This window comes from Crocodylus siamensis, chromosome 1 (genome assembly GCF_052110815.1).
Source record: "Crocodylus siamensis isolate JL-2025a chromosome 1, ASM5211081v1, whole genome shotgun sequence".
NCBI classification, from domain to species: Eukaryota; Metazoa; Chordata; order Crocodylia; family Crocodylidae; genus Crocodylus; species Crocodylus siamensis.
This window is the reverse complement of record NC_143395.1, coordinates 7,648,769-7,675,158: the sequence shown is the minus strand read 5'-3', so window position 1 is coordinate 7,675,158 and position 26,390 is coordinate 7,648,769. Positions and strand designations below refer to the sequence as shown.

Here is a 26,390-nt window from a genome sequence, read left to right as displayed (position 1 = left end):
GTCCTGACTGGGCCACAACATGGCCACTGCGGTGGCTCTGGCTCGTGTGCGTGCCGGCAGAGTGAGTCTGACCCCAGCACAGGCTGGAGGGGGGAGAAGAGGATGCCTGTAGCAACCCCCACCCCAGGCTGGAGCTCCTGCATTGCACCAGGTGGCCTGGCTATGCCCCCTACCCCATGGGCAGTGTCTCCTAGATGCTCCACCCCTGCAAACACGGGCACCGGCCCCCAGTGCCACTAGCTTGGCCGCGCAGCTCTCCACTGTCCCTGAAGTGCCCCCTGCCCCTTCCCCACTGGAGGGAAAGGTACCTCTCGCCATCCTGCAGCCCTCACACCTGAACAGCCCCGGTACTAATGGGCACCTACCCCCCGCCATATACCCATCCCCTCCACACCTCCCCTAGACAGTCCCCAAGCCCTGGCCTTCCAGCCCCTGCTCCCCACAGACTTACCTGCCTCCAGCTGCCAAGGCTGCTCCCACCACCCTGCCTGCCTGCATACCGGCCATGCGGGTGAATGCACAGACAAACGTGGTACCCCCTGACTCCAATCGCTCTCCCTCTGCTCCCTCCAGAGGAAGAAAGCAAAATCCCAAACATCTGTTCAGATTTCAAAAAACCACCCAGATGGAGATCAGAGGACCCAAAAAGAGGACATGTCTGGGAAAACCTGGACATATGGTAACCCTAGTGCTAAGGGTAAATTCAGTTTGCTGCAGAGAGATAAAATGAGCAAACTGCAGTCCTCCAGCATCCCAAGATGCATTGCTGCCAGACCCTTCCCCCCTTGAGCAGGGATAGAGCCCATATAACTGGGCTTCTAGCCACACCCCCTGCTCACCAGCCCTCTAGTGGCAAGTCAGGGCTGTGCGGGCAAGAAATGGTATTAATCCTCAACATGCAACTGCTCACAGGACAGTCTAACTTTAACACAGCTTAAAATGCCACAGATTTAGTATCGTCTAAGTATAACATGTAACTTTGTCCTACAAAGCCTGTAAAGAAATCTGGGATTCATGAAAAACTAAACTGATTTAAGACAATGACAATCCATTCCTAACATCTGATGAAGTTGTTACCTACAAAAGCTCCTGCCTCTCTGAAGTTAGTTTCTAAGATAGCATCCTGCCCTCCCTCCTGCAATGAGGCATCACAAAACTACTACTAATATTTTTGGTTTTGGCAGATCACAACTGCATTCTCTCTTCCCCTATGTAGACACCGTGCCACATGAAGGTATGAAATGCAGCACCTCTGCCACTGCCAACAGTTGCTCGGTTGCATCCATTTTTTGCACCTGCCTTCTCAATGTAGATTATAAGCCCCTAGGCATGCCATAATTTCTCTTGTCGCTCAGGGCGGATTTTGTAATACAAATACTAATAAACTGCAACCTCAGACTATACTATGGTATATGTCAAATGGACTGGGATTGGCCTGTTTTGAAACACTTACCTACACAAATACTCTGAAAAGAATCTGTTTGCAGTGGAAACACACCAACCAGAGCTGTCTTCCTATTGATTATTATGTTCTAAGGAATGGTTTTCTGTTCAGACTTGCCCGCCTGCTTTTACATAATCTCCTAGAGGATTTTTCCTCTACCCATGTAGTTAAGTACATGGTCAGTCTCCACCCTTCCCAGGCATCACTGGAAAGCTGTCAGCTCCTGAAGAGTGAATTGCTGAATGCCGTATGGATTATGCAGATTTCAGAATAACTGCACCATTTAAGTACAAGTTATAGGAAAATTAGATGGTTTAGGAGAGTATGTAAAATCATTCGTCTTCAGTTTATCCAGGCTCTGGACAGAGGGATAAAAAGGCATAATCACCTGAAAGCTGACTGGAGACTTATATGAATAAATTTGGCAGTTGCCGTCTAGTTTTAGCAGATTAGTGTCTACCTCATAAATACAGTGGTCAATAATTAACCTTTCTCCAGCAGTCCTAACAGAATGGATAAGAACTGAATGGTCACAAAGACTAAATCACCCCCAAAACACCCTTCAGACAGGGGAGAGGCAAGCACATAGACAGTGGGGGTCACGTTCATGCAGCTGCTACTTATATTGTACTTGCTCTGTGGATAAAATATGGGACTCAAGTCTTTGGGGCTGTCCCTAGCACTAGAAACTGGACAAAACATGACATTTAAGGTGCCCTGACATTAAATGGTGACTTAAAGGAGTTGTGATGTATATCTGCAAGCTTGTTTGTACAAGTCCAGTAACATATATTGCTTTCAAGATGACTGTAAGTATCCTAGCACTAGTGAGTTACACACCCACCTGTGTCAAAAGCAAATGTGACTCTGCAGTGTACATACAATGAAATACCTTGATATGTTCTTTAGAACAAGGAATACTAACTCAACTATTCCAGACCCTCTGAAAGTCAGTGCAATAGCTTAACTGATGAGCAAGTAAACACTCCTCTTCATCTGCCAATGCAAATCAGGGGCACAGTTTCGGATGAAACAGATGTTCCCCAATTTACATCACACATGCATCTTAAAGAAACAAGGCTTGGTCTTAGTCTTACACTACTGAAGTCAAAAGGCGCTTTTTACCACCACTTCAGAAACCATGAGACTGCTCAGGAAACTCAGGGCCTGACCACAACAAGTTCTAAAATCTGCAAATCCCAAAGCAATTAATAAGTGTTGTGGTTGCTTTGCACCTTTCAGGATTAAGCCCTAAGTGTATTACCTAATGTAGCAGAAACTAGTGTCAGGCACAATAGTGATAGTCATGGTATAAAAATACCAATTGAATCTTACAGGAAGTTGAATAGCTAAGTCTAGATCAGAAGCTGCCAACCTTTTGCAACCAGTGTTGGTCCAACAAAGGCTAGGTCCATCAGCAGAGGAGGCCTTCCCTGCGCCCATGCTGGGGACAAGCCATGACACCACCACTTCTCCCAGCTCCCAGCTCTGCTTCCAACCTGTAGGGAGCTGCACTGGGATCAAATACCTGCAAACTGCATCTGCGCTGCTAGTTATTCTCCCCATCTCCCTCCCCTGCCCCTGGACTGCAATATGGAAACAGCTGGAATCTGCTCAGCCCCAGTGCAGTTTCCCACCGGCTGGAAGCTGCACTCATGCTGCAGCTAGGACACAGGGAACTGGAAGAAGCAGTGACAGGGGCAGTGCAGGCACAGCTCCCAGCTGTCTGGCCCCATTTTGGGTGCAGGCAAAGCCCCCACTGCTGATGCATGGGTGAAACCACCTGGGCTGTGTCAATCTGGAGCCAGGAGGGTGAGGACAAGTGACAGCAGCACGAGTACACCTGGACACTGCCCAGCCCAGCCCAGCCCTCGCTATGCCAGGTACAGGTACAAAGCCCTCCAGCTCCACCAACCTGAATCCAGTGGCTCTGCTGCTGAATCTGACCCACGGGCTGTATGCTGCCAGTCCCTGGCCCAAATAATCACATTTCAGCTCACTTCTTGTGAAGTGGCATTGCTTGCAACACTAGGGAATATAAATATCTATAACAGGCAACGCAGCAGCAACTTTCAACCCATTAAGAGCAGGGACAGCCAACCCGTAGCACGTGTGACACAAATGGTGTGGACAGCCTCTGCATGTGGCACACAGCAGATGAGGGAAGGGAGACAGGCAGTACTGTGGCAGATAGGGCAGGGAGCAGAAAACAGAGCAGCACGTTGGGCGAGGAGCCCACAGCCAGGAGCAGAAGGCAGTGCAGCAGATGGGGTGGAGCAGCGGTTCTGAACCAGGGGTACATGTACCCCCAGGGGGTACGTGAAGCCTCATTAGGGCGTACATGAAAAGGGCCTAAAAACGGTCGAAGGGCCTAAAAAAATTTACTTTCCCATTGAAAGGGGGTACGTAAGGTCTGACTCCGAGACCTAGGGGTATGCCAACTGGAAAAGGTTCAGAACCGCTGGGGTAGAGGAAGGGGGCCAGAATGGTACTTAGAGAGGGTGTATGGCTAATTTGTGACACATCTGCTAAAAAGGTTGCCCCCGCTGTGTTACAGGTTCTTTCTGTGCCTTGTTTTCTCGTGTATGCTGGTAGAAATCTGCAATAACCGAACTGATCTCAACGGAGATTTACCAGTGTGAAAAAGATCACTAACAGGCTCAGATACTCTAACTTTGGCTTAGGCAGAAATCCACTCTTTTTAGAATACCTCAAGGTTCTCAGTGTCGATTTAAATTAAAGTTTCCTGAGCGTGCCAGAATATTACCGCGTCCGTACAAAAATCGATACTCAGCTTCTGGAATGCATACTGCTTGAGGAATTGCTAAACTCCATTTAATACAATATGTACGCATAAAGTGGAACCTGTCTGTGCAAAACACACTTTTGTTCCGAAAAAAAGGCATTGCCCTGGACTGTACAAACCTACCACCGTGGAAAAACATATTCAAATCAATATACGCCGAGGGAAGAAAGGGGCTGGTGTAGTGGTTTTTGAAGGCGAGCCAGGGAATATTCTAAACAGGGGACACACAGCATGTTTTAACTGCTGTGATAATTTTGCATAAAGAGATGTTAAGGATCTAGCTCCTTGCTGTAGTGTGCCATGTGTCGCTGAATAAAATTACTGCCATGCAGTCTGTTAGTGAAGGAATGCGTAAACAGGCAATGTATCCTTGCATCAGTTCCACAAAATGTTGCACAACACAAATGCCTCTCGATGTGTCATTTCCTGCTTGGCCACCAGCCCAGCTCCTGACAGTCAGTCAACAACAAAAAAAAATAAAAAATGAAGGAGATTTAAAGCTATTCTACTCAAAAGCACATTCCACCAGCCTCAGACGTATCCCTCCACTCGCTGCCCTTGAAAGAAGAGAGAGAGAGAGCTTCCTAAAAACTGTTACGCTTCTAAGTCTAGGAATCTCAAAAATCTCAGTCATTGCTCTGTATTTTATAAGCCAGTCAGTCAAACAGTTAATACTCAGGACAACCAGCTCCTCTTGCTAGCTTTTGCTTGTCTTTTGTAACATGCAGAGACAAAAGGGCTGTGTTTGCTCATACCTTTCATTGCTTATGTACCTTGCAAGGCTTTGGCTGCAGATTATATATATTTTCTACCTGCAAGTGAAATGCAGACAGATTTTTCCCCAGCAATTCATTTCAGCAGAAAGTTTGGAACCTCTCTTGTATGAGGCTATCACAAAATGCAGTCAATCAGTTTGGAGACTACCTTTAATGAGACCTGGACTGCAGTCTGAAAACCAAAGCAACACATACAAGGTATATACCCCACAACCCGTTCCCTGTTACGGCTCCTGCTCTGTGCTTGCCAATAGCCACTTACTTCAACCAGAAGCAGTGTAAGACAGCAAAACCTCTTTGCTATTCGAAAGGTGCCACAATGGGCTGACAAGGCAGAGTTTCTTTTTTCTTCCCAAGACAGACTTGGGATTGACTTCTTCCCAAGACTCATTTAGTGCAACCGAGGCTGCATACAACTGAGCCCCAGAAGAAACCAGGTGGTTAATTTTGTGTTCTTCTACAGTTATATCTGTAGGCCAGTGATTAGTTCACGAGCAGTAGGCTCTTAGGCAGACCTCCTTTCAGGTCTTGGAGCTGGAGGATAGGTCTATATATATAAAAGAAAGGAGGTTACTTAATGTGAATAAGGGAATAAATAAGGTATTTGAGAAAGCATAAATTTGTCCTACCCTTTCTGCACTTCAGCCTCCACTACCAGTGCTACAATTTGATCTAACACAAAGCCTAGCCAGCAGTGTAAACTTCCTGGGCTGTACTCGCGCTCACAGTGAGTTAATTTGCGAAAGAAAAAGCTCTCTTTCCTTGGAAAAGGCACAGGAAGATGTTTACTTTCTCCCCCAAGTAGAAATGTACAGCTCTTCCTCACATCACTGTCTCTATTTAAAATATTTTACACTAATAATAACAGAGAAATGTAGGCAGCAAACTTCCACAGGAAGATATTTTAACACAATACAGAGAGCGAATATGTTATACAGCCTGACTTTCCAAAGTGCTGAGCATCCAAAACACCAACTGAAGTCCTTGGGTGTCGTGACTGTTCAGCACCTCTTAAAGTCAGGCTCTAAATGATTGGGATGTCTGTTGTGGTATGGCCACTGCTCCTACGGCTGCTGCTGGAAAGCACGCAGCATTTGTTCTCTCCAGTCAACTTGCCAACAGAAGGTCAAAGTGCTTTGCCTATAAACAAGTCTTACAAATTCAGGATCTTAAGCATGATGTCATGTCTTAAAATGATAAGCTGGCAAGCAAAGTAAATGACATTTTGTAAAGATGTGCATAATTTTATGTTTATGCTACTTAGGATGAAGGTTCTAATAAGTCATTGGTTGTGTTCTTTTCAAGGGAAGTTTTATAACTGAGATGAATCACAACTGCAAAAGATCAAAGTTAAAAAACATCAATGATGCCATGGGGTACTTTTTAATCTTGTAATGAATGATGATCATGTGCTCTTATGAAGTTGGTCCAACTGCCAACGCCAGATGTGTATATTAAGAAAAGAAGTTGTTTGTGATGTGACAGCCCTGGTTTAGCTGCCAGAGAGAGGAAAAAATAGGATAGCATGCTTTGGACGTCTGAGCAAAATGCAGGTCCTGGCAGAGAGGGGCACTGTTTTCTGAAACATAACTCATTAAGAAAAATACATTTGCTATTGGAGCCACTGGTTTAAGATTCATTATTTCTCCCAATCACCTAGCTTTCTTTGTGCAATGTGGATTCCAGCTGTTCTTGTTTACTGCAGAGATTAATAGCAATCACTACTGGGCCAAAAATTAGTGGAGGGATTCACAAAAGAACGGAAATTTCTTTAAGTGAAATTTCTACTGAATAATTCCTTTTCCAGAACTATTTTTCTACCATTCACATTAATGACTCCCATACTGGGTCTCTAGGTATTATGATCCTGTATTGCTCCAAAATGACAAACCAACTGACTTGAAGAGCAAACCAAGCAGATATTATTTTAAGCTCAAAGCAAACCCTTCTGGCCACACTTGGCTGACTTATTTTCAAAAGAAAAAGGGAAACTAGATGCACAAGAACTCCAGCTAGGGTACAAGAACTGACTTTCAGAGCTAGCGAACATACACAGGCCCAAGTGAAGTCAGTAAGAGCAGGTGCCCAATGCCTATGAAAATCTAGCCCATAGCAACTAAAATAGAAAATGTAGGTGAATCCTGGAAGTCCTACTTAGCTATTTTAACATAGATTTACCTTGGCTCCGGTGGTTTCTGGCATAGTGCCATCCCAGCCTAATTAGATTACTCTACCACAGTCTGAGCCATCCCAGCCTATTCACATATTACTCTCTCTACACTCTCCTCCTCCCACCTCCTCATGCCGTACTTCGCATGGAGATTTCCTCTTTCACTGATGCAACAACACGTGGAAGCAGCATCCAAATAAAAATGAGCACATCATTCCTAACTTAACTAACTCCATCGGTGTTACGCCAAGGGTTCATTTAATCCCAAATCCCCCAGCAGGCCAGATAGAGCAGCTGTCACAAATGAACACAGCATCCTTGTAGTGCAGTTAATTTAACAAGGGAGAGTGGACAGGACCAAAAAAACCCAAGAAACCAAGCAGGCAACACCAGAGGCGTCTATGGAATAAAATATTTTTATAAGAGCAGAGCTGCTCGACTGTTCTCACTTGCTGATCAGGGAGAAAATACAAAGATAAGGCAATTCTTACATAAAGCAGAAGACCTTTTATGTCTCTTCTCTCATTTGTAAATGATCCTGCAATGCTGGCTGTCTTGGCAGGGGAACCACTTCTTTGTTTACAATTCTGTCTACTGGTAACTTTGCAGTATTTTAAATAAAACTCCCTAAGAGCTCCCAAAAGGTTTCATCTATAGCTGCTGATCAAAGGCAAAGCAATAATTCAAAATACTTCATTACCAGGATTTTTTATGTGGTTACTCGTCAAATAATCCTTAATCTCTAAATATAATTTAAAATACAGGCAGACCGGGTTAATCCCAATCAATTTGAAAAGAGTTTCTAGTTAGATTAAGAAGCCTAGGATTGGCTTGTTAGTGGTACCTGATGATGTAAGATTGATTACCAGTTAAAGCTGCTAGACAGACAGACAGACAGATCAAGATGGATTAACCAGACCTGACTGTATCTACCTAATAGTAGGTGCTAGCTATAATAATTACTGGAACATGACAAAACACAACTGTTTGAACAATAAAGTCAGCAATCACTACAGCTAGATTCTTGATAAATAAGGAGTGTACATGTTATAAAAAATATATGCGGGTGCGTGACAGGATGGTGGTGTTTTCCTTGTATTTATTTAAAAACCCACATTTTCTTTACATGGGAAACACTCAAAAGATTGTTGTGTTGACACTCCAGTGCTTTTATGATTACTCATTTTGCTCTCAAGGGTCTGGGGTGAGTCCACTGATGGAAAATGACATGATGCCAGGAAAACCCAGTTTTCAGCAAGACGAGGCTCTCAATAATCAGGGTGTTCGATGCATTTATTGTCAGGTGGCAAAAGAACTCACAGGCAAAATACCTACTTTGCATTTATTCCCCATATGTTGGAACAGATCTTGCAAGATGCTGACTATCTCCCATCAGTTTCTGAACATCCCCAGCTTGAAGCTAATGCCTGCTGAGGGCATTCAATGCCTTGCAAGGTTGAGTCTGTTGTTCATAATTCAAATTATATATCAAAACAATGGGCCTGATTCTCATTGACGCTCAGGGCCTTTAAGAGTGTCAGTGTGGTGTACCAAGCCTCGGTTTAAGTAAGAATCAGGCTCAATATTGCCCTAAGTCAGCAAAGCATTTAAGCATGTTTAACTTGAAGCATGTGAATAATCCAGTGGTTTTCAAATTAAGCGTGATTAAAATTAAGTCTAAGCTCATCTATTTTGCCGAATGGGGACATATGCTTGCCAAAGAAATGTATGATATTAAACAACAGCAAGTGGTTTTACTTGTACAGACTCCCACCAGCAGACAGGAAAAGCATAAAATAGGACTATGAAACTTACTCCTTGGTTCCCTTGGTCCATCCACGGTAACCTTGATAGCTCTGTGGTATGTAGCAACTTGAGGGGGATTTGTAAGGACAGTTATTGTCAAGGTAAAGCTCTTCCCTACAAAAAAGGGAGGAAAAAAGGAACGGTTTATTATAATATGAAAAGAAGACCCATGCATACTCAATAAAAAATCTTGGATGTTTACATAGCTGGCTATAGGAGTTTTCTTCTCCTTCAGTTTTACTCTGCTGTCAGGAATATATCTGGGTGTTGACAGTTTAAACACCCCTTATTTAATGTTGGGTCATTATATAATAGTAGAATAAGAATAATTTGCTGCTGCTGCTAAGCCAAATTCTCCCCTTGTTCAAAGTGGTGTGAATTCAAAACCATTCAGTTAATGTTAAGAGTTACTCAATTCTCCAGGAGTGAGATAGAAAGCAGAACGTGGCCCAGTGGTATTTACGTCACATGGTTTTATCATTTCATTTGTTTCAATTGACTACAATAAGATGAGGAAAGAATATATATTCCTCATGGGAGTCATTTTAACAGGGAGCTAGCATCTCCCATCCTTAATAAGCCTGTGGTAATATGATGATATCATCATTACTGGAACAAAAATTCCCACCCCCCCCTTTACACATATTCCAGTTATTAAATCTTGAAATAATTATCCAGGGACAGTGAAAAATTGTTTTGTGCACGGACAAAATATCGCATGCCACAGATCTGCAACTTAAACGTTCAATGCTGTATTTCACCCAACTCTTGAACATGGTGATCTGGAGCCTTTGGCACACTGAAGGAATTAAAAATAAAGAAATAAATCCAGCAGCCTGGATTTCAGCGTGCGTTCTCACAAGAAGACACGGGCCTCTGTTCTGGAGACTCACTGACAGTTGTAATCAGTTAGATATGCAACGGTTAGTCATGTCAGATAGTCAAAACTGAAAACTGTTTCAAGACAGGAAAAGGTGGGCGTACAACAGTGACTCAATAAAACAGTCAGCAATCTCAGGCTTTACTGCTCATTTAAGCTGATACTTTACCAGAATTTTAAAACTTTTTTTTTTCTAACTTTTCTTTTCTTTTCCCCCTTTTTTATTTTTTTTTTTGCCGGTGCCTGTTTTTCCCTTTGTTGAACTCTGAAGGTACTCGATCAAAACACAAATCTTAAACAATATGTAACAGCACAAACTTAATGCAATCTTTCCAAAGCCTAATCTAGAACAGGTTACATATACGGCATAATACAGAACAGAACTTTGGCTGTCAAATACAGTCATTGCCCTTTCTTTTTAACCCAAGTCTTATACTTTCCAAACCTGCTTGGGACACGCATCATTTATTATCAGGCGTGCGACTTTAAACGGTCTTGGCCATATTTTTTAAGAGTAAGAATGTGACAGAGACCGCTTGAAGGGAATATAACTGTCATTTAGAGTAAAATGACTTTCCAGGTGCAACTGTGCTCCAGCTGTGCCCCCTTCTCCAAGAGACACAGGTTAGGTTGAAATCTGGGAGTTCGAGACTCAGGCCAGGCTCTGGAAAATTTAAGAAGCTAAATTCTGACAACAGGCAGAAACTGTTGCCCCAAACCCTTGGTGGCAGGAGGGAAAAAGCTCTTTCGATGGCCTCAAGAATAAACACGATAGAAGAAAACAGCAGCAGAACCATGGACACGGTCCTAACGCATACACGTACAGTGATGCCCAGGCCAGGCAGCGGTCCCTATGCCTTGTCTTTTTGCAGAGGCAAAACACAAAAGGCAGCTGTGGGAAGGGAGAATCCAGACACGTCATAATGTTACTAAGTCAGCATATGCTGCATGTGTGCTTATTTGTGTATTAGCAAGGTTTCATGCCATTTTTCCTACCCCCCCTGGAATTCAGCCCACTGCTTATATCTGTATTCACCAGTGACATTTCATTCCTTCGTGCTGAGGCAGCTGCCACGGACATTCAAGGGAGCTTCCATGTGCACCTCCAGGCAGAATTTGGCCCTAGAGTTTCATCCCTTTATTAATATCTCAAGCAGGCATGAAAGCCTCTGTCAATGAAAAGCTACCGGGAGGATATGCTGTACTGGTGACCGTTGGAAAATTCATTCATTAGACAAGTACTGCAAGATTTTCTAGCCTAAAAAATCCCACCCCCATAAAATGACCAAAAACATCCACCCCGCTACACAAAGGGCTGCATTTGGCCTTCAGCCTGGGCCAGCATCCGAGTGACTGTACTGCCAAAGTGGAATGCAGCAGTCTTTTGGGAGCCAACCTCTCTTAATAAATAATAGATCACATTATTGTGCTATGAGAGCCCAGTACTGCAGGGTCCTGAGTGCTTCTATTTCCAATGACATCAAAAGGGATTAAAGGCACCCAACACTTCACAGAAAGTAACCTGTGTCACAGGATTGGGCTCATATACCATAATGGTATATGTTTGCAAGCATGCTTACTTTTCCAAAGACAGATTTCATTGGTTTCATGGCTATCTTTTATCACCTACCAAACCTACATGATTTTTTTTAGTAGCTTTCTCTATGCCCTTAAAATTTAAGCTATTATTTGTTGCAGCTAAGGACTAATATTAACCCTCTTTTATTAATCTAATTGGCTTGGAAATCTTCTGGCACTGTTTCTTTAGTGTCTCCCAAGCCATTCATCCTTTGTCATTAACAAATGCAAGTGTAGCTGACATAGTAATGAACAGGACTGGCATATGCTCAAGTGCAAGGCTGAGAGAGAAATTATCTTAGAGGCAAACTCAGCGACTTGAGCGTGTTGCATATTTTCCAGCCAGATGCTAATTCAAAACATCAAGACACAAAAACATTAAGCTCCAGATCCACAGTCTACTGAAGGTGGGAGTCCCACCCATGACTTCTGTGGACTTTCAGTCAGGCCCAAATGTTAGCTACTACCTCAAAACCTCACAAAAAACAGCTCTGATTGAGATCTGTGGGACTCCTACGTACACCTCAAAGGCCCTGTATCAAGGGTGCTTATTTTTCAGGTGTGTGCGAGAGAACACGTAAACAAAACTATGAAGCTGCCAACTTACGCTGGATCAACAGCAGAGAAAAACGTCCAAAAAAAATCAAATCTTGCCATCGGACCACCAGAAACAAGGAAAACGTGGGAGAGAAGGCAAAATGGTAAGGTGATGATTCAGACTTCACAATCAAGTCTAGAGATACAACGATCAAAGGGGGAACTGCTCAGAAAGATGTAAATGTAAAGTCAGGAGCAGGTGTGGATTAGTTTCTTGCCACTGACAACTTCAAGACGCACACCTACCAGTACACACGTCTGTGCTCTGTGGTGTCACTTTCTCACTTCTGTTTGCTACTACTCTTTCCTTCCCTGCTATTTTAAGTGGAGTTATAAAAATCTAACATTAATGATAACACTCTCTCTCCCTCTCTGTTCTGTCTTAGTCTGGAAGACAAGTCTGGACCAATTTCTCCATCCTGCCTCTGGCAGCAGAATGTAGTATTTCAGATCCTCCACCAAGTCCCGGCTGCTTCAAAGGAAAACCCTACTTTCTTCCGTTAAGATCATAAGAAATATAGGGGGAGGGGGTCAGCTCTGTTTGGACATAATTACACTTCATCAAAAGAAGCTTTCTTCATCTTCCATGCGTGAAAAGTCTGCAAGCAGTTAAGTCTGTCTTTTTTCTTCTTTTTTTTTTAAATATAAAAATTGCTATTTGGGAAACTAGCCAAAACTCAGAAAGCCAATATAGTAAAACAGTGCACACCCTTTGTTTTTCTTTGAAGTTTCTTAAATAAATATGTTGAGGGTTTGCAACGTACACTATCGCTTTTCCATAGATTTTACCCAGATTGATCAGAGAAAACTTCTTGTGCAAAATCTGTAGAATATAAAAGATAAATTAAAGCCCTTGGGTGTGGCCAAATTAAAGAAGTTTTGTGTGTGTGTGTATATCTATATAGCCTGATTCCTTAGACACTTGTCATCATGCTCTATGTTTTAATAGAAACTATATTTCATAGGTTTCAAATGAGATTCACAGTGCACAGGTAGTACATCATATTCCAGTTATTTTTCAGCACTTGTTATGGGATATACTACTGTTCTTTTATTGAAAAGCAGAACTGGCGATGGAGCCAGAGAAACTTCACATCTAATCCATCAACATAAAGACAAAGGAGACACTAATATTTTTAAAAGGAGAGCAAGAGAACTGGAACAGGAGACTAACGCCTTCTCTTAGGAAGGTGTTATCCTTTTCACACACTCCATTTTCATATGCTATTTCCTTTGCAGGAGAATTGTGCTTTATTATGAAGGTTTTTTAATGAAAAGTTAGAAGCTGAGAAGTACACATTATTGGCCATGTTCCTAAAACGAAAAGTAGTCTCTGGAAACATCCCTTACGGAATCATTTTTATCAAATGCTTCTAATTGTAACAATGTGCAATCTGATTTAAACTATAGAGACAGTTGTCAGATGTTTCACTTGCTCTGACTAATGGTCTCTCTCTCAAAGATATATTCTAACTGTTTTGCAGAGTACATTATTTTAAAATTTGATTTTTTCTGATAATTTTGCAGCATAGACTTTGCCTTCTTTTTTCAGAGCTGGTTTATAAAAATGAAAATCTATGCTAAATAAATAAAATATTTCGACTGAATCGGAAGCTGATATCATGAGCCCCTTTGAGGATCCCTTCAGCAAAGACCGAAGTGTCAGTTTCCTTTAAGACATCCTTTCAGTCATTAACTCAAATGTTAAAGCAGTTGCAAGAAACTTGAAAGGAAATTCTTGTTAATCCTGCTATCTTTATAAAAGCTTCCTATGACTGGAGTATAGATTTCAGATTATAGGAAGCTCCTAAGTAGCAGAGTCAACTTCAGGGCTCTAAATAGAAAATAGAAAGTTTTTATTTTCAGGGCCATTCTGAAGTAAGCAATGTATTAGAAGTTACATTTCACTCATATAAAAAGCTCACCATGAAGGTCTACAATGTTAAATAAGTTACTAATGGAGTATATGAGACGTATTTTTTCAGCGCATAACTAGCTTGCCTAAAGTGAACTGAAGTCACTGGAAGGCTTTCCAATTACTAGCAGAGACCATAAAGTGTATAGCCTATAGCACGTGTGAGATGCAAAAAACCATACTGATGTTTCTTCCTGTGAAAACTTAAAAGGTGGCTTTACAGTTAAAGACAAATAGTAATATTTTTTTTTCTTTGCCATGCCCTGAATCTTTTTATCTGACTGCATATAGCTCAGAACATGGGCTCTTAATTCTTTCTACTCTGCCATGTGAGGTCAAAAGAGGGCACCATGTCTTCTGTAAATATATCTTTTTTTCAAAATTCAGATCTCATAAAAACACCAAAAAATGTAAGGAGTCAGACAAACTTGGCAAGACAGAAAGACAACAAACTTGGTTTGGACAAATGCTGAAGTTTGCAAATAAAACCTGTATTTATCCCTGAAGATGAAAGGCCGATGATGATTTATTTACAGGCTAATCAGTATTTCATTGTGGAACCAGTTTAATGTCTAGACTTTGTTTTTACTTCATTATAAAAATGTAAAATGCAGTGGCCTACCTCTTCCACTTCTGCCCACAAATCTCAGGTCATTAAACCTGGCCACTTGGTTCTTCATCACAGCAGAGGCATTTCTCAGCTCTGCAGAATAGTTTTCATCATTTCCAGCCATGACAGTAACCACTGTCCCATCAGGCACCTCTCCTAAGGCCACCACCTGTGAAAAGGAGGAGACAGCAATGACTCTTGAAATGACACAGAAAATGTGTATTTGTTACAGCTTTACATGCCGAAACATTAGGCTCTGTGGCAGATACTTTAGCTAACTGTGGTGAATAGTCATGAACTAGCTGAACACGGAACAAAATGCCACATCAAACAAAGAAACATCTTGTATTGTCTCCCTTTCTCGTAGTCTAATAGGGAGTTCCTTTTTTGTTTTAACTCTTCAGACACAGTCAGCATCCCTATGTCAAATATATGGTTTAATTCATCTTGAAGGCCAACTTTGTTCTGAGTAACCAGAGTGCGATGGGGAAACACGAAGTATGGCTTACGTCCATAAATCATACACAAGACTTCATTTGAAATAGAAAGTTGGATATTATTGTTAGCAGCCATACCGTGCTGAAATTGTGTTCTGTTTAAACGCTAAGGCTGTTCCCATCACCGTGGTGGGATCCTGAGTACTGGATCGTGTCAGACAGAGTAAGGTTTGGCAAAATAGACAGGAGACTTCCAGTAACATCTTGCTGGTGTGAGGAGTCGTGTTGGGGCATCAGCAGTTTGTACTTCCCATTTTGGAGCATTCCCCAACATGCTTTTAAGGAACACTGTGCTGTTGGGACTGACGTTTTTTGAGATGCATTGTAAAACCGAGGACTTATCTACTCGTACCTCTGAAAGATCTCACGATGCTTCTAACAAGAGTAGACTGTGGTCAGCCCTAGTACATGTCTGCACTGTACCGACATATTTCCTTTTGCATTTCAAATATATACAGGATTTTCACCTTTTGTGAATTCTAACTGCCATAAGGGCCAGGGCAGACGCCCCTACGTTGCAGCCCTGTCAGGTTATAATGAATCTGCAAATTCTGCTAAGACCCGTCAGCAACTATCTCAGACAGGACATGAGAAGAAGAAGATGACTTCTTGTCCTAAGTTGGTGTGGTGCTATTGGGGCTTATTAAACAGCTGCTGTATGGCAGGCAAAGAGGTAAAAGAGTTGTTTATAGTCTGTTATGAAAATGCTTTGGGATGCACATAAGGATTAGTATACTGCAAGTTTTTAAAACAAATGTAACATTAGAACAGGAGCACTAATTCAGTCAGATTTATGTAAATGATACTTCATATAGGAAGCAAAGATTCTCCATAACAGTCCAAAGGAAATAACTGCCCTATGCTCATGTGATCATAATAGTAATGATAAGAAGAAAAAGGTATAAAAAATACAGATTTGAAAGGTTTGCAATTCTGGGTATTAAGCATTAAAAAAAAATACTAGCCCTGAATATATGTCACTCCTGGCCCATATAATTGTTATCACCTTATGGTAAATTATTGCTTTTTTGCATTAGAGTTATCAACTCTTTCTCCAGAAATATATTTTATTATACTTTGTCATGACCCCAACTTTAAATGCGATTTCCAGGAATGGTTATGTTTGAAACTAATTGTACCATCAATTTATTAAGTGGAAACAATTAAGAGCTCTACATAAATCTGGTTGGCATTATATGGCCTTTTGCTGTGCACCATATTTATCTTGAACAACAAAATGAATGTCAAATGTATAGAAAATCTGAAAAATATTTTAATTGGTGGATTTCATTATTGAAAATAATTCTTAGATTATTTGATTTGGAGCAAGCACAGAACAAAGCTGAGGCGCTATATACAATGGATTAAAATGATGTTTTTATGTCTTTCCAAACACCATCAGGTAACACGACCGAAAATCCAAAAAGACTTTTGCATTTGCCTTCTGCGTGGTCAGGATTTCATGCAAAGATTTCACTTTAAAGTGATTTTAATGCTACTGATCATAAGAACATAGGAAGTGCCACATTGGACAAGACCCATCTGGGCCATCTAGGCCAATATTGTGTGTCTGACAGCAGCCAGCACTACATGCTGCAGAGTGAGGTGTAAGAAACCCCAGAACAGGAAGATGCAGGACCATCTGCTGCCCAGTTGCATCTGCTCCTACCACTCACTTAAAATGGCCTAAACCTTGACACCTGAGATGTGATATCATTTCTGCCCCTGCTTATTGTTCAAAGATGTACTGTTATAGATCTAGGTCCTCTTGTTATCTGGGGAAATCTCCACTGACTGTAAGTTGAAAATATGTTTAGAACATCTTACAAAACCAAAATAACATTAAGTCTAGAAATGCAAAGAAACTCAGAGCAAAGGAGGAAGTGCAAGTGTGTCAAGGGGCCTCAGATGAGGCAGTGAAATTACTGTATCCTCAGCCCACCTCCTTCTGTCTAGGTATGCAGAGCTCCTGTTGCTTAAAATTAATCAATCCTTTTTTCTGATAAAATATAGCATAGCTGGCAATACCTGGAGACAATGAACTGAGTCTGCATGAGACTAAATCCTCTTTGAAGGCCCATCTACCCAGAACACTAAGTGTCTTTATTTTCGATAGGTTTCACTCTGGTCCTTAATTTTTTTTTTTAAATACTCATTGTTAATTTAAACTCAATTTCATCGTTCTCAACCACAGCACAATTTGGATATGACACTTCCAGGTCATAGTATTGTTCATATCAAATCTGCAGCTTTACTATTCTTAATGCGCAACATCCACCGGCACAGTATTATGTAACATCACTGTATGTTGTTCTTACTAGGGAAAGACACATTGAAAAGACAGACTGAAATCTGGGGTGCAGACCTGAGCTGTGTCCAATAAAAACAAAGTTCAGTCACTCTGCACCAACAGTTGCTCTACTACAGAGTTAAGAGTAATACTTTTGCCACTGTGGTTTCACATTTTTGTAATGAAATATCCAAAGACTATAGTATGTATGTCATGTCGGTGTTCTGGCCCAGAGCTTTACAAAAAAATCGAAACCGAGAAAAATATACAGCATTTAGGCACTTCGTAAATTAAAAATAACTGTTTATGCCAAGAAACTTTGTGTGTAAAGAATGCAAACTCCACTTGTCCACTTCTATGCCACACATCACAATTTAAAACGACTTACAATATCCTAGAAAGTGAAAGATTATAAATGCATTGTTAAAAAAACATGGGACAGTAGTACTAAGCACAATTTGAAAAAGAATTAAAAGTAGCTACTAGTATGTAGGCTGCTTAGCTATTTTTCAAACATAAATATCTCCACCATTTCAAAATATTTACTTTCCAGAAGGCACCAATCCATATTAAACTACCTATAAATTCTGATGACTAAAATTAAGCATGGTTTTTCTATGAGGGCTCAGGAAAAAAGCACATAAAGGCATAACACACACAAAAAATATTCTGACAACTTGAAAATTACTTATCAATTTACATATTTTTCATATAACAATTCACATCTGGTCTGGCAACCTGTTTGCCCAGTTTCAGTCCAATGGGATTTGAAAAGGCCAAGGTATTTGCTCTGAAGGCTGAAGTTATAGATGCAAAGCAAAAATACTACGCAATAATATTAGGTAATAAGGCTTTTTGAATAGTAAAACTATTGTTTAAAAAATGAGCTCATGAAGAAGCTAAATAGCTATTTTCACACACTAATGTGGCTATCATTTCAATACCTGCTCTTGCAAAATACTGAAAGGCATCATTTGCATCAAATGGGCCCCTGAAAGCAAAGTGTGCCATATTAAAAATGTTTTTCCTGGAGTTTGACAAAAGAGCATCTGATACTATTAAAAAATATTTTAATGCTCTGTAACTTAAAACAGAATGGCTTATTTGCACTACTTTTTGTTTAAAAATATACATCTGGGCTGATAATTTATATACCAAGTTTCAGCTTGAAGCTATTTAAAACAGCTGAGTTATAAACTCTGAAAACTGGGGCTTGGAGTGGAAATGTTGACAGCCCCTTAACTACTTGGTGCTACTGGGTATAGCGTTAATACTGTACATTGATTCTTTGCTGCTATCATACATTGACTAAGACTTTGTGCTATTATCAGTATCAGGCAGGGCCAACCACGCAAATGCAAGCCTGGTGCAAGAACCCTATGTAAGGAGCTCCAGAAAGACATGTCAATAGGGGGCCAAATGCTGGGTGTAGTGCTCAAAGAAGTAGCACTGCTGTCCACCATAAAACTCTGACTATGAATAAGGTGAATATAGTCTGGACCCAGGCCCACAGGCTCCATTTCCTTTATATCTTAGCTACCTGCACATGATTAAGCAGTTATAAAGCTACGTTAATAAGTGTGTTGTTAACATTCTTCACTCTAAAAAATGATATGCACAAATTTAATCTTACTACTGAGAACATTCAACAAGAACTCCCCCATCAGCTCACATAAATATTAATGCTTAAATTCAAGTGCAATACTTAGCCAGCATGATTTTTTAAAATTATAATCAAAACCAGCACAGTTTACAACATACTTCCTTTTCTACATGTGATTTATATCTGTTTTTTAAATTAAAACAGTGGTATGTCCAAAGCACTTTTTAACCAGAGATCCCTGTAAGAGAATTATGATATACTTAGCACACCATTCAAAATATTATCATCAACATATTATTTATTGCCAATAAAACTTCAGTTCCACTTTTCATAATGCGCACTCCATGCGAACCGTTTTACTCTTGAGTTACTGGACAGCCCAGATGGTCTTTCTTTTTTAAAGATAATTGCTTTTGTTCTCTGTTAAGTTCCAGTGCAAAGTTTTTTTTATATATATCTAGCCCTGTACTCTTTTAGTTTGAAACTACTGTAATGAAACAGAATTTCACCTCAGTGACAACGAATCCATATGTATTTTTTTATTTGCTCAAGATCTTTTTGGCCAAATGCAAAATAGGAACTTACAACATCATTGCGTGGCAAATCAAGGTCAGGTACACTGGCTACTCATGTGAGAGCATACGTGCACAGATATTACACATGTAAAATACAGATGCATGCAAATGCAGACACGCTGGACAGCTGCGATGGGCAGGAGACTAAGGCCAGTTCAGCATACCTGCTGCCTCAAGACAATCCCAGTCCTTTCGGGCAGGATAGCTGGTAATCACATAGCATCTCACACTGAATCAAGTGTTTAGCTAGCACGGGCATAAAGAAAGCGCAACTGGGAAGCATGCAAAAGCCATCTCTTGCCCGTTGGTGGGGTTTAACCATGGTGTCTGCACCCAAGCTTTGCCACCAGCATTTCTCAGGGGTTGGTCCACACTTCCAGCAGGGTCTGAGCAGCCTGAGAGAGGGACCTTCCCTGGCTGACAGGTCCAAGGAGCCCCAGCCACCAAGGGTGACGGGTCCCCTCTGCCGCCCGCACTCCCAGAGGTGCTGGGCAGCACACCTGAGGGCTGTGCACCCTGGAGGGGGGGGCTACATCCAGACCAGACCCCCGCCTCCTTTCCCCCTTTCCCCGCCAGTCCTGGAAGAAGGGCTTTGCAAGGGACGCTTTGCCCAGCCCGGGGCGGTGCCCGCAGCCCGCCGGAGCGCGGTCTGGGGGGCTGCGGGGCAGAGGGCGGGGAGAGCCGCGGGCAGGTGCCCTGTCCAGCCGGGGGGGGGGGGGCCGGGACCCGCGGCTTTACCTTGAATGCCACCGGGAGGGTCTTGTTGCAGCGCCAGTGCGAGGGCAGCACGGAGCACAGGAAGTTGGGGCTGTCGGTGCGCACCAGCTCGGCGGGGTGGTCCGCGATGATCTCCACCATGGTGCGGTTGTCGTGCGGGCGCAGCCGGGGCACCGCGGCCGCCGCCTCCTGCTGCTGCTGCTGCTGCTGCTGCTGCTGCACCGCGGCCGGGCTCACCTCGCTCATCTTGCCGGGCTGCAGGCTGCTGGAGGGGGGGCTGAACCTCCGGCTGGTGCTGGGATCTACGGGAATACGCATCACAACAGCCACAAGTTAGCGACCTGGGGCGGGCGGAGGGGGGCGTGCAGTGTGTGTGTGTGCAAGGGGGGATGATGATGATGATGATGATGATGATGAGAATAATAATAAAAAATAAAAAGAAGAAGGAGGAAAAAATCTGGAAAAAGAAAACGAAAGGCGGGGGTGTGCTCGGAGCAGCCCGGGTGCCAGGCGGGAGGAGCGGAGGAGGGAGCGGGCGCCCCGCTCAGCACAGCCCGGCGGGGGAAGGCATGGTCCCGGCTGCTGCAGGCTGCGAGGCGCTTCTCCTCCTCCTCCTCCTCCTTCCTTCCTTCTTTGCGCTTGTTTTATTGTGCCCCCCCCTCTCCTTCCAGCCACCGCTTCTTCCCCCCGGGCCGGGGCTGTCTGTCCGCCTCTCTTCTGCTTCCCTCTTCTCCTCGCTGGATGCTCCCCCCCAAAAAAAGGAAGAAGAAGAAAAAGACGACGACGACGACGACTCGTGCAGGGTGCCCAGGCAGCGAGATTGCAGCGGCGGCTGCTGGAGGAGCGGCAGTGAGCAGAGGAGGGGAGTTTTCAAGTCTGAGCGGGGCTGCTTTCGCCTCCAGGGAAGCCTTCCCCCTCCAGGAGGAAAAAAAAACCTCGGGATCGGCTCGAGTCGAGATGCCAGGGAGCTTCTCCGCTTCTCCTAGTGTTGCCTGGGGCTTCGCAGGGGCAGGGGGCTGCGAGGCGTCTCTGCAAAGAGCTGGTGCGTTTCCCCCCAAAGAAAACTTCTTAGGGGTGGTTGGTTGGGTTTGTTTGTTTTTTTTGGGGGAGGGGGGGTAGAGAGCAGGGCAATCAAACGAGTCCTAATTAAAAGAGGGGGGCTTGCGAGCTGGGTCCCCGGGGAGGAGAGACGCCAAGTCACAAACTTCTGGCTCCCGGGAGTCAAAGAGCAGGCGCGGAGCGAGGCGATGCGCGAGTCCCGGCTCCGGGGGCTTTAATCAAGCCGCTGCCAGGTCCGAGTCCGCCGAGCTGAGCAGGCTAACGCGGGGCATTGGGGGGGGGGGGCGGTGAACAGCAGCCGTGAAAAAAAATGAAATTGTATATAATATATATATATATTAAAAAGCATTCAGATGTCCCCCCCCCAACACTTTGAAAATCAGCTGGAAAAAAAATATTAATCTTTTGGGTCCCCCAAAAGTCCAGGTTGGGAAGGATAAAGGAGCCGGGGGGGAACCACCGCGATTTTTTTTTTCCTCTCCCCCACACTTGTCCTAAATGTGGTTTTTGGGAGGCTGGGATTCCTAATGATTAGGTTTTTGTGGTTTATATAGACAAGGCTCTCTGGCTGGGCCGATCATTATGCTGATGAGAGGCAGCAGCACGTGGTGTCTCAGCCCGCAGCTCCCGCCGCCGCCCGCACCGCGCAGCCCCGCGCAAGGGCGCTCCCTCGGCCCGCTGGGCCGCGCGGCTCCCCGCCCGCCTTGCGTTTACCCCCTTAACACTTCGGGGCGAGTCGGTTTGTTATCAAGTCAAAATAAATAAAAGCTCCCCAAAAGAATAGCCTGGTGCCAAAGAAAGGGGTACCCCCCCCCGGGTCTCCCGTAGCCTGAAGCCTAAACCTTGGATGAATGAAACCTATAGCCCTCCCCTCCTCCCCCGGCTAGGCAGGGGAAGAGCCTGGTTTGTTTGCTCCCTTTTAAAAAAAAAAAGGGGAGAAAAGGAAAGAAAAAGGCTGATCTTATTAAAAGCCATTCCCACACCCAATGGTAAGGGCGGGTGAACGCCTCCCGGGGCAGATAAGGACCTATCAAAGCCTGGCCTTTAATTTCTAAGGCTTCGCTTCGCCTGCCGACTCCCACCTTCCTGGAAGCGGCGGCCCATGCGCTGCCGGGGATGGGGCTGAGCCCCAGGGCCGGGGCCCGGGCGCGGAGCGGCGCGTCCCCGCCCCGCCCGCTGCGGTTCAGCCGCGTCCACACGTGCGGCCGGGGGCTTCCCCCGCCCCTGCCCCGCTGCACCCCTGCCTCCGCGCGGGGTCTGGCCGTGCAGGAAGCGGCCAGTGCCTGCACGCGGGGCGGGGGGCGCTCCCGCGGGGCCTCTCTTTTCTTTGCCGTGCCTTTTAAATCAAGAAAGGCGCTTTTCTTTCGTTTTTTCTTTCCAGTTCGGTCGCAGGGGAGAGCTCGCGCTCTGCGCACCGCGGGCCGGCCGGGAGGCGGCTCCGGCTCGCCTGCAGGATCCGCGCTTCTGCACTTCTCTCCTCCTCCTGCCCATCTCCCTCCCGGCTCCACATGGCGCGTGGTCCCCCCTCGGAGCTCCCTTTTCTCTCTTTTCCCCCTCTCCGTCCCCTCTCTACACTTCTCAGGTACGGAGCCGCCGGAGTTCCTTATTCCTACAGGGAAGTGTCATTATTAGACTTAGCGGCTCCCTTTCCTAGCAAGCCACCCCGATTTCTCTGTGATCCGGGCGGGCCGCAAGGAGAAGTGAGATCGGTTCTCCCAAAAGAGGGATCTGGCGTCATCTACAAGGAGCTGACTCATGTAGACGCCTTTAGCTGAGCATAGCTTCAGCACAGTGAACACCCCCCCCCATGTATAACCATGACTATGTATCTATCTATATACAACTTTACATAGAGAGAGATATCTACCAAAAAACTATTCAAACACAGATAGATAGATAGACAGATAGATAGATAGATATGCATGCATTTAAACAGTTATTTTGGAAGAGTGTATGCTTCCTAGCTCACTTAAAAGTTGTTCTCCAACTATTTATGTTGGTCTAATAAAAGATATCAGATTCACCCAAAGAACCTTGTCTGCTTCCTAACTCCGTTTCTTTAGGGCCCAAGCAGGTTTAGACACTGGGGTGAGGGGGAGATTTGAGCTGGATGACAGGCATCTTGTTTCCAACACACAAGGGTAACTTGACAAGAGGGATTTCCTTTTTTTAAAAAAAACTGACAAAATCATCTTCCTACTTTTTCATGAGTCAAATCGGTAGTTTTACTTTTACCTCTTTACCCACCGCAATAACATCAAAAGTCAATCAGGATAAACTAAGAGACTTATTGGAAGCTCCCAGTGTTGGTTGGCTTAAAATAGTCCATGGTTATTTATAATGTAGAAATGAAATTTTCCACTGAACGCCCTAACAAAGTTTCAGGTATCTGGCACAGTGATTCTCCGTCTCCTTGCAAAAATATCTTTCTTCTGAACATTTATACATTTAACAGGAACTCACTAACGCCTGGAACATATCACATCTGAGAGCACTAGAATTTTATTTAAATAGCTAGGGACACCTTCATAAAACTACTCCTAGCATTTATTGACCTGCATAAAGCCTTCAGCGCTTTTTTTTTAATGTAGTTTACGTAATTATATGCAGAATCTATGGCTATGGCCAGGATTTAGCTGGAAGATATGTGGGGCAAACCTATACTCCAGCCATCCTCAGCTTGTCCTTTTGATAATCTCACGATGGATCACATTGAAAGCTGTTAGGGAGCCTTAGGATTTTAGAGGAAAAAAGCTGGCTTCTTTGGAAATTATGTCAAAAAATCACTTCCAACTTTACCATATAAAAATAAGATTTTACCAGTAATTAATTCAGCTGTGACAGCTGCAGAAGCCCATTTTGATGATCTTTTCACTTTCGCTGTTTTTAAACTTCAACTCATCTTTCTGTTATAACTGCAGTACGGGCAAGATTTTTTTGCTAGAAACTAACCTATTTGAAGTGGTTCCCTATCTATTGACTTCTAAACTGGTAAAATATGGGTCCAGCAATCTCTGATCCCATCAAAAGTCTCGTGGTGTAAACATCATATGATCAAGGTGAAAAATAATTGGCAAATGTTGAAAGTTTCTGTGCTGGATGATGTTTCCTAAAAATAGTTGTTGATGCTAGGGATTGGAATGTGCTGTCAACATGATACCACTGAGTCTCTTCTAACCATTCTCTCTACGTGTGAATAGCCTTGAAGGAAAATAGAATAAATTAATGTGTTTAACAGGTTTGTTATTGTATCAGATATTTGGAGTGGGAGGATTGTAGCTAGGTCAGCAATTGCTACTATAGTTAAGAGCTTGCCAATATTTTCTTTCCAAATTCCACCTTCCAGGAGCTTCTAACTCACTCATGAAAATGTACATCAAATTGCACTGTGGTGTGAAAGTAGGGTGGTCCTGATCCTTCAGAAATCAATGCCTAGATTTCCACTGGCATCACTGGAAGCATGGTGAGGCCCAGTGTCTCATGGAAGCACTTTGCTCTCCTTTTGGTTACAAGTTGCATACTTGTCCAACTATTCTTGGAATTAAATGTCAGTGGGATACTTACAATTGCATCTGACATTTTTGATGGGTTGTTTACCATGCTGATGAGAACTGTTACAAAAATATATAGACTACTTCAGTCTCTTTATTTTAGCTACCATGTGCCTATCCCACTGATTTATGACCTGAATAAAAGAAAATTCTTTGCATCCAGAAGCTTGCTGTAAGCATTTAATAACTCGGCACCATCCACTGATCTGTATGTAGCATAATATGAAAAAATGAAAGACAGGACTACCTAATCAAGAATTTGTTGACATGAATAGTATTATTATTGTCCAGTAGGACAATATTGTTTCCATATTGTCCAGTGAGTCCATATTGTCCATACTGTCCATACTGTCCAATATTGTCCATATTGTCCAGTATTGTCCATATTGTCCAGTGAGGACTGCAAGTTGGGACTCCTCATTTCTGTTTCAGTTTGTTGTCAGGCCTTGGGAACATCACTTAATGTCTCTGTGCTTCATTGTAAAATGGGGATAATAATAATTACCTCACCTCTTGTGAGACTTAAAGAACATTTGCACAGAGCTTTGAAATCCAAAGATGAAAGGTGCTGTGCTAGTGTAAAGTATTATTACTATATTTTTCAACCAGCTAATAATAAACCTGCTGGATCAATAATGAAATGTGTTGTGATCTGACTCCTATTGACTTCTGTACAGCATGCTCTAAAATGAACATAGCCTGAACCATAAATAGAGATCATCACTACAGACTTTTTTTTTCTAAATCATTTATCTCCTGCTGGTTTAAAAATAGATGGTTGCAGACTTAGGTCTTGCTTTTCCCTTAGGCTCTAGTGCCATCTTGGAGTTGCATCTGCTTCAGTGAGGCTTGCAGACGTGGGTGACAATCTTTGTGGTTCCTGATGCAGGATTGTAACTGTAACCATTGCATTAAAATAATGTATCAACGAGAAAGTCTACCCTGTGCTTTTGATTGGAAAGCAAAGTTTGACCTATGCATTTTAATTAGAGGGATTTCTCATTTTGATCCATCTTTGTCAAGAAAATCATATATATATATTTTTTTGGACCCTGCAAATCAAAAATTTAATTATGGAGACTTGTTGGGCTCGTCATTATTAAATATAAAACTGACTCTCTCTAACAAACACAGTTTGGCCCCTCTCCATTGAGCCTCCCCACAGTTTAACTGTAAATGAATGGATGATCTTATTGCCACCATGGGTTTTTTTTTTCCTGGAAAGTTCCAGGAAAAGTGGACAAACTATTTTTGAGCTATGACGCCTAAAAAAAATAGGGTTCATATTGCCCCCCTGCCTTTTTTTCCCCCTTCACCATATATAAAAACAGTCTGGTGTAGGATCTTCATAGTTCGTTGACCTCAGCAAAGACTGGTACCCATAGCTAATGAGTGGTAAAGCTGAGAGAAGCATCTACAGTTAAGGTTGTCTGATGCTTGTGGTATAAGACCTGATTTCAGTTGCTTCTAACTTTGCTAAAAGTTAATTGTTTGGGATGACATTTTCCACTGTAGG

The 26,390-nt window shown here is 43.1% G+C and overlaps 1 protein-coding gene and 1 long non-coding RNA gene across 5 annotated transcripts in view; one reads left to right on the top strand and one right to left on the bottom strand.

Annotated features, from left to right (window-relative positions):
* Positions 1-26,390, bottom strand: part of RUNX2 (RUNX family transcription factor 2) — a 298,394-nt gene that overhangs the window by 194,695 nt on the left and 77,309 nt on the right. For all 4 annotated transcript variants that reach the window (XM_090030942.1, XM_090030935.1, XM_090030950.1 and 1 more), the window contains 3 exons: positions 20,286-20,566; positions 14,595-14,751; positions 9,012-9,116 (listed from right to left, as the gene is read on the bottom strand). In XM_090030942.1, coding sequence (XP_089887068.1) covers positions 9,012-9,116; positions 14,595-14,751; positions 20,286-20,566 — 543 coding nt within the window. The remainder of the gene's footprint in view (positions 1-9,011; positions 9,117-14,594; positions 14,752-20,285; positions 20,567-26,390) is intronic.
* Positions 20,460-25,585, top strand: LOC149872540 (uncharacterized). The gene is made up of 3 exons (XR_016439708.1): positions 20,460-20,596; positions 20,936-21,306; positions 22,705-25,585. It is a non-coding gene; the product is annotated as an uncharacterized LOC149872540 (long non-coding RNA).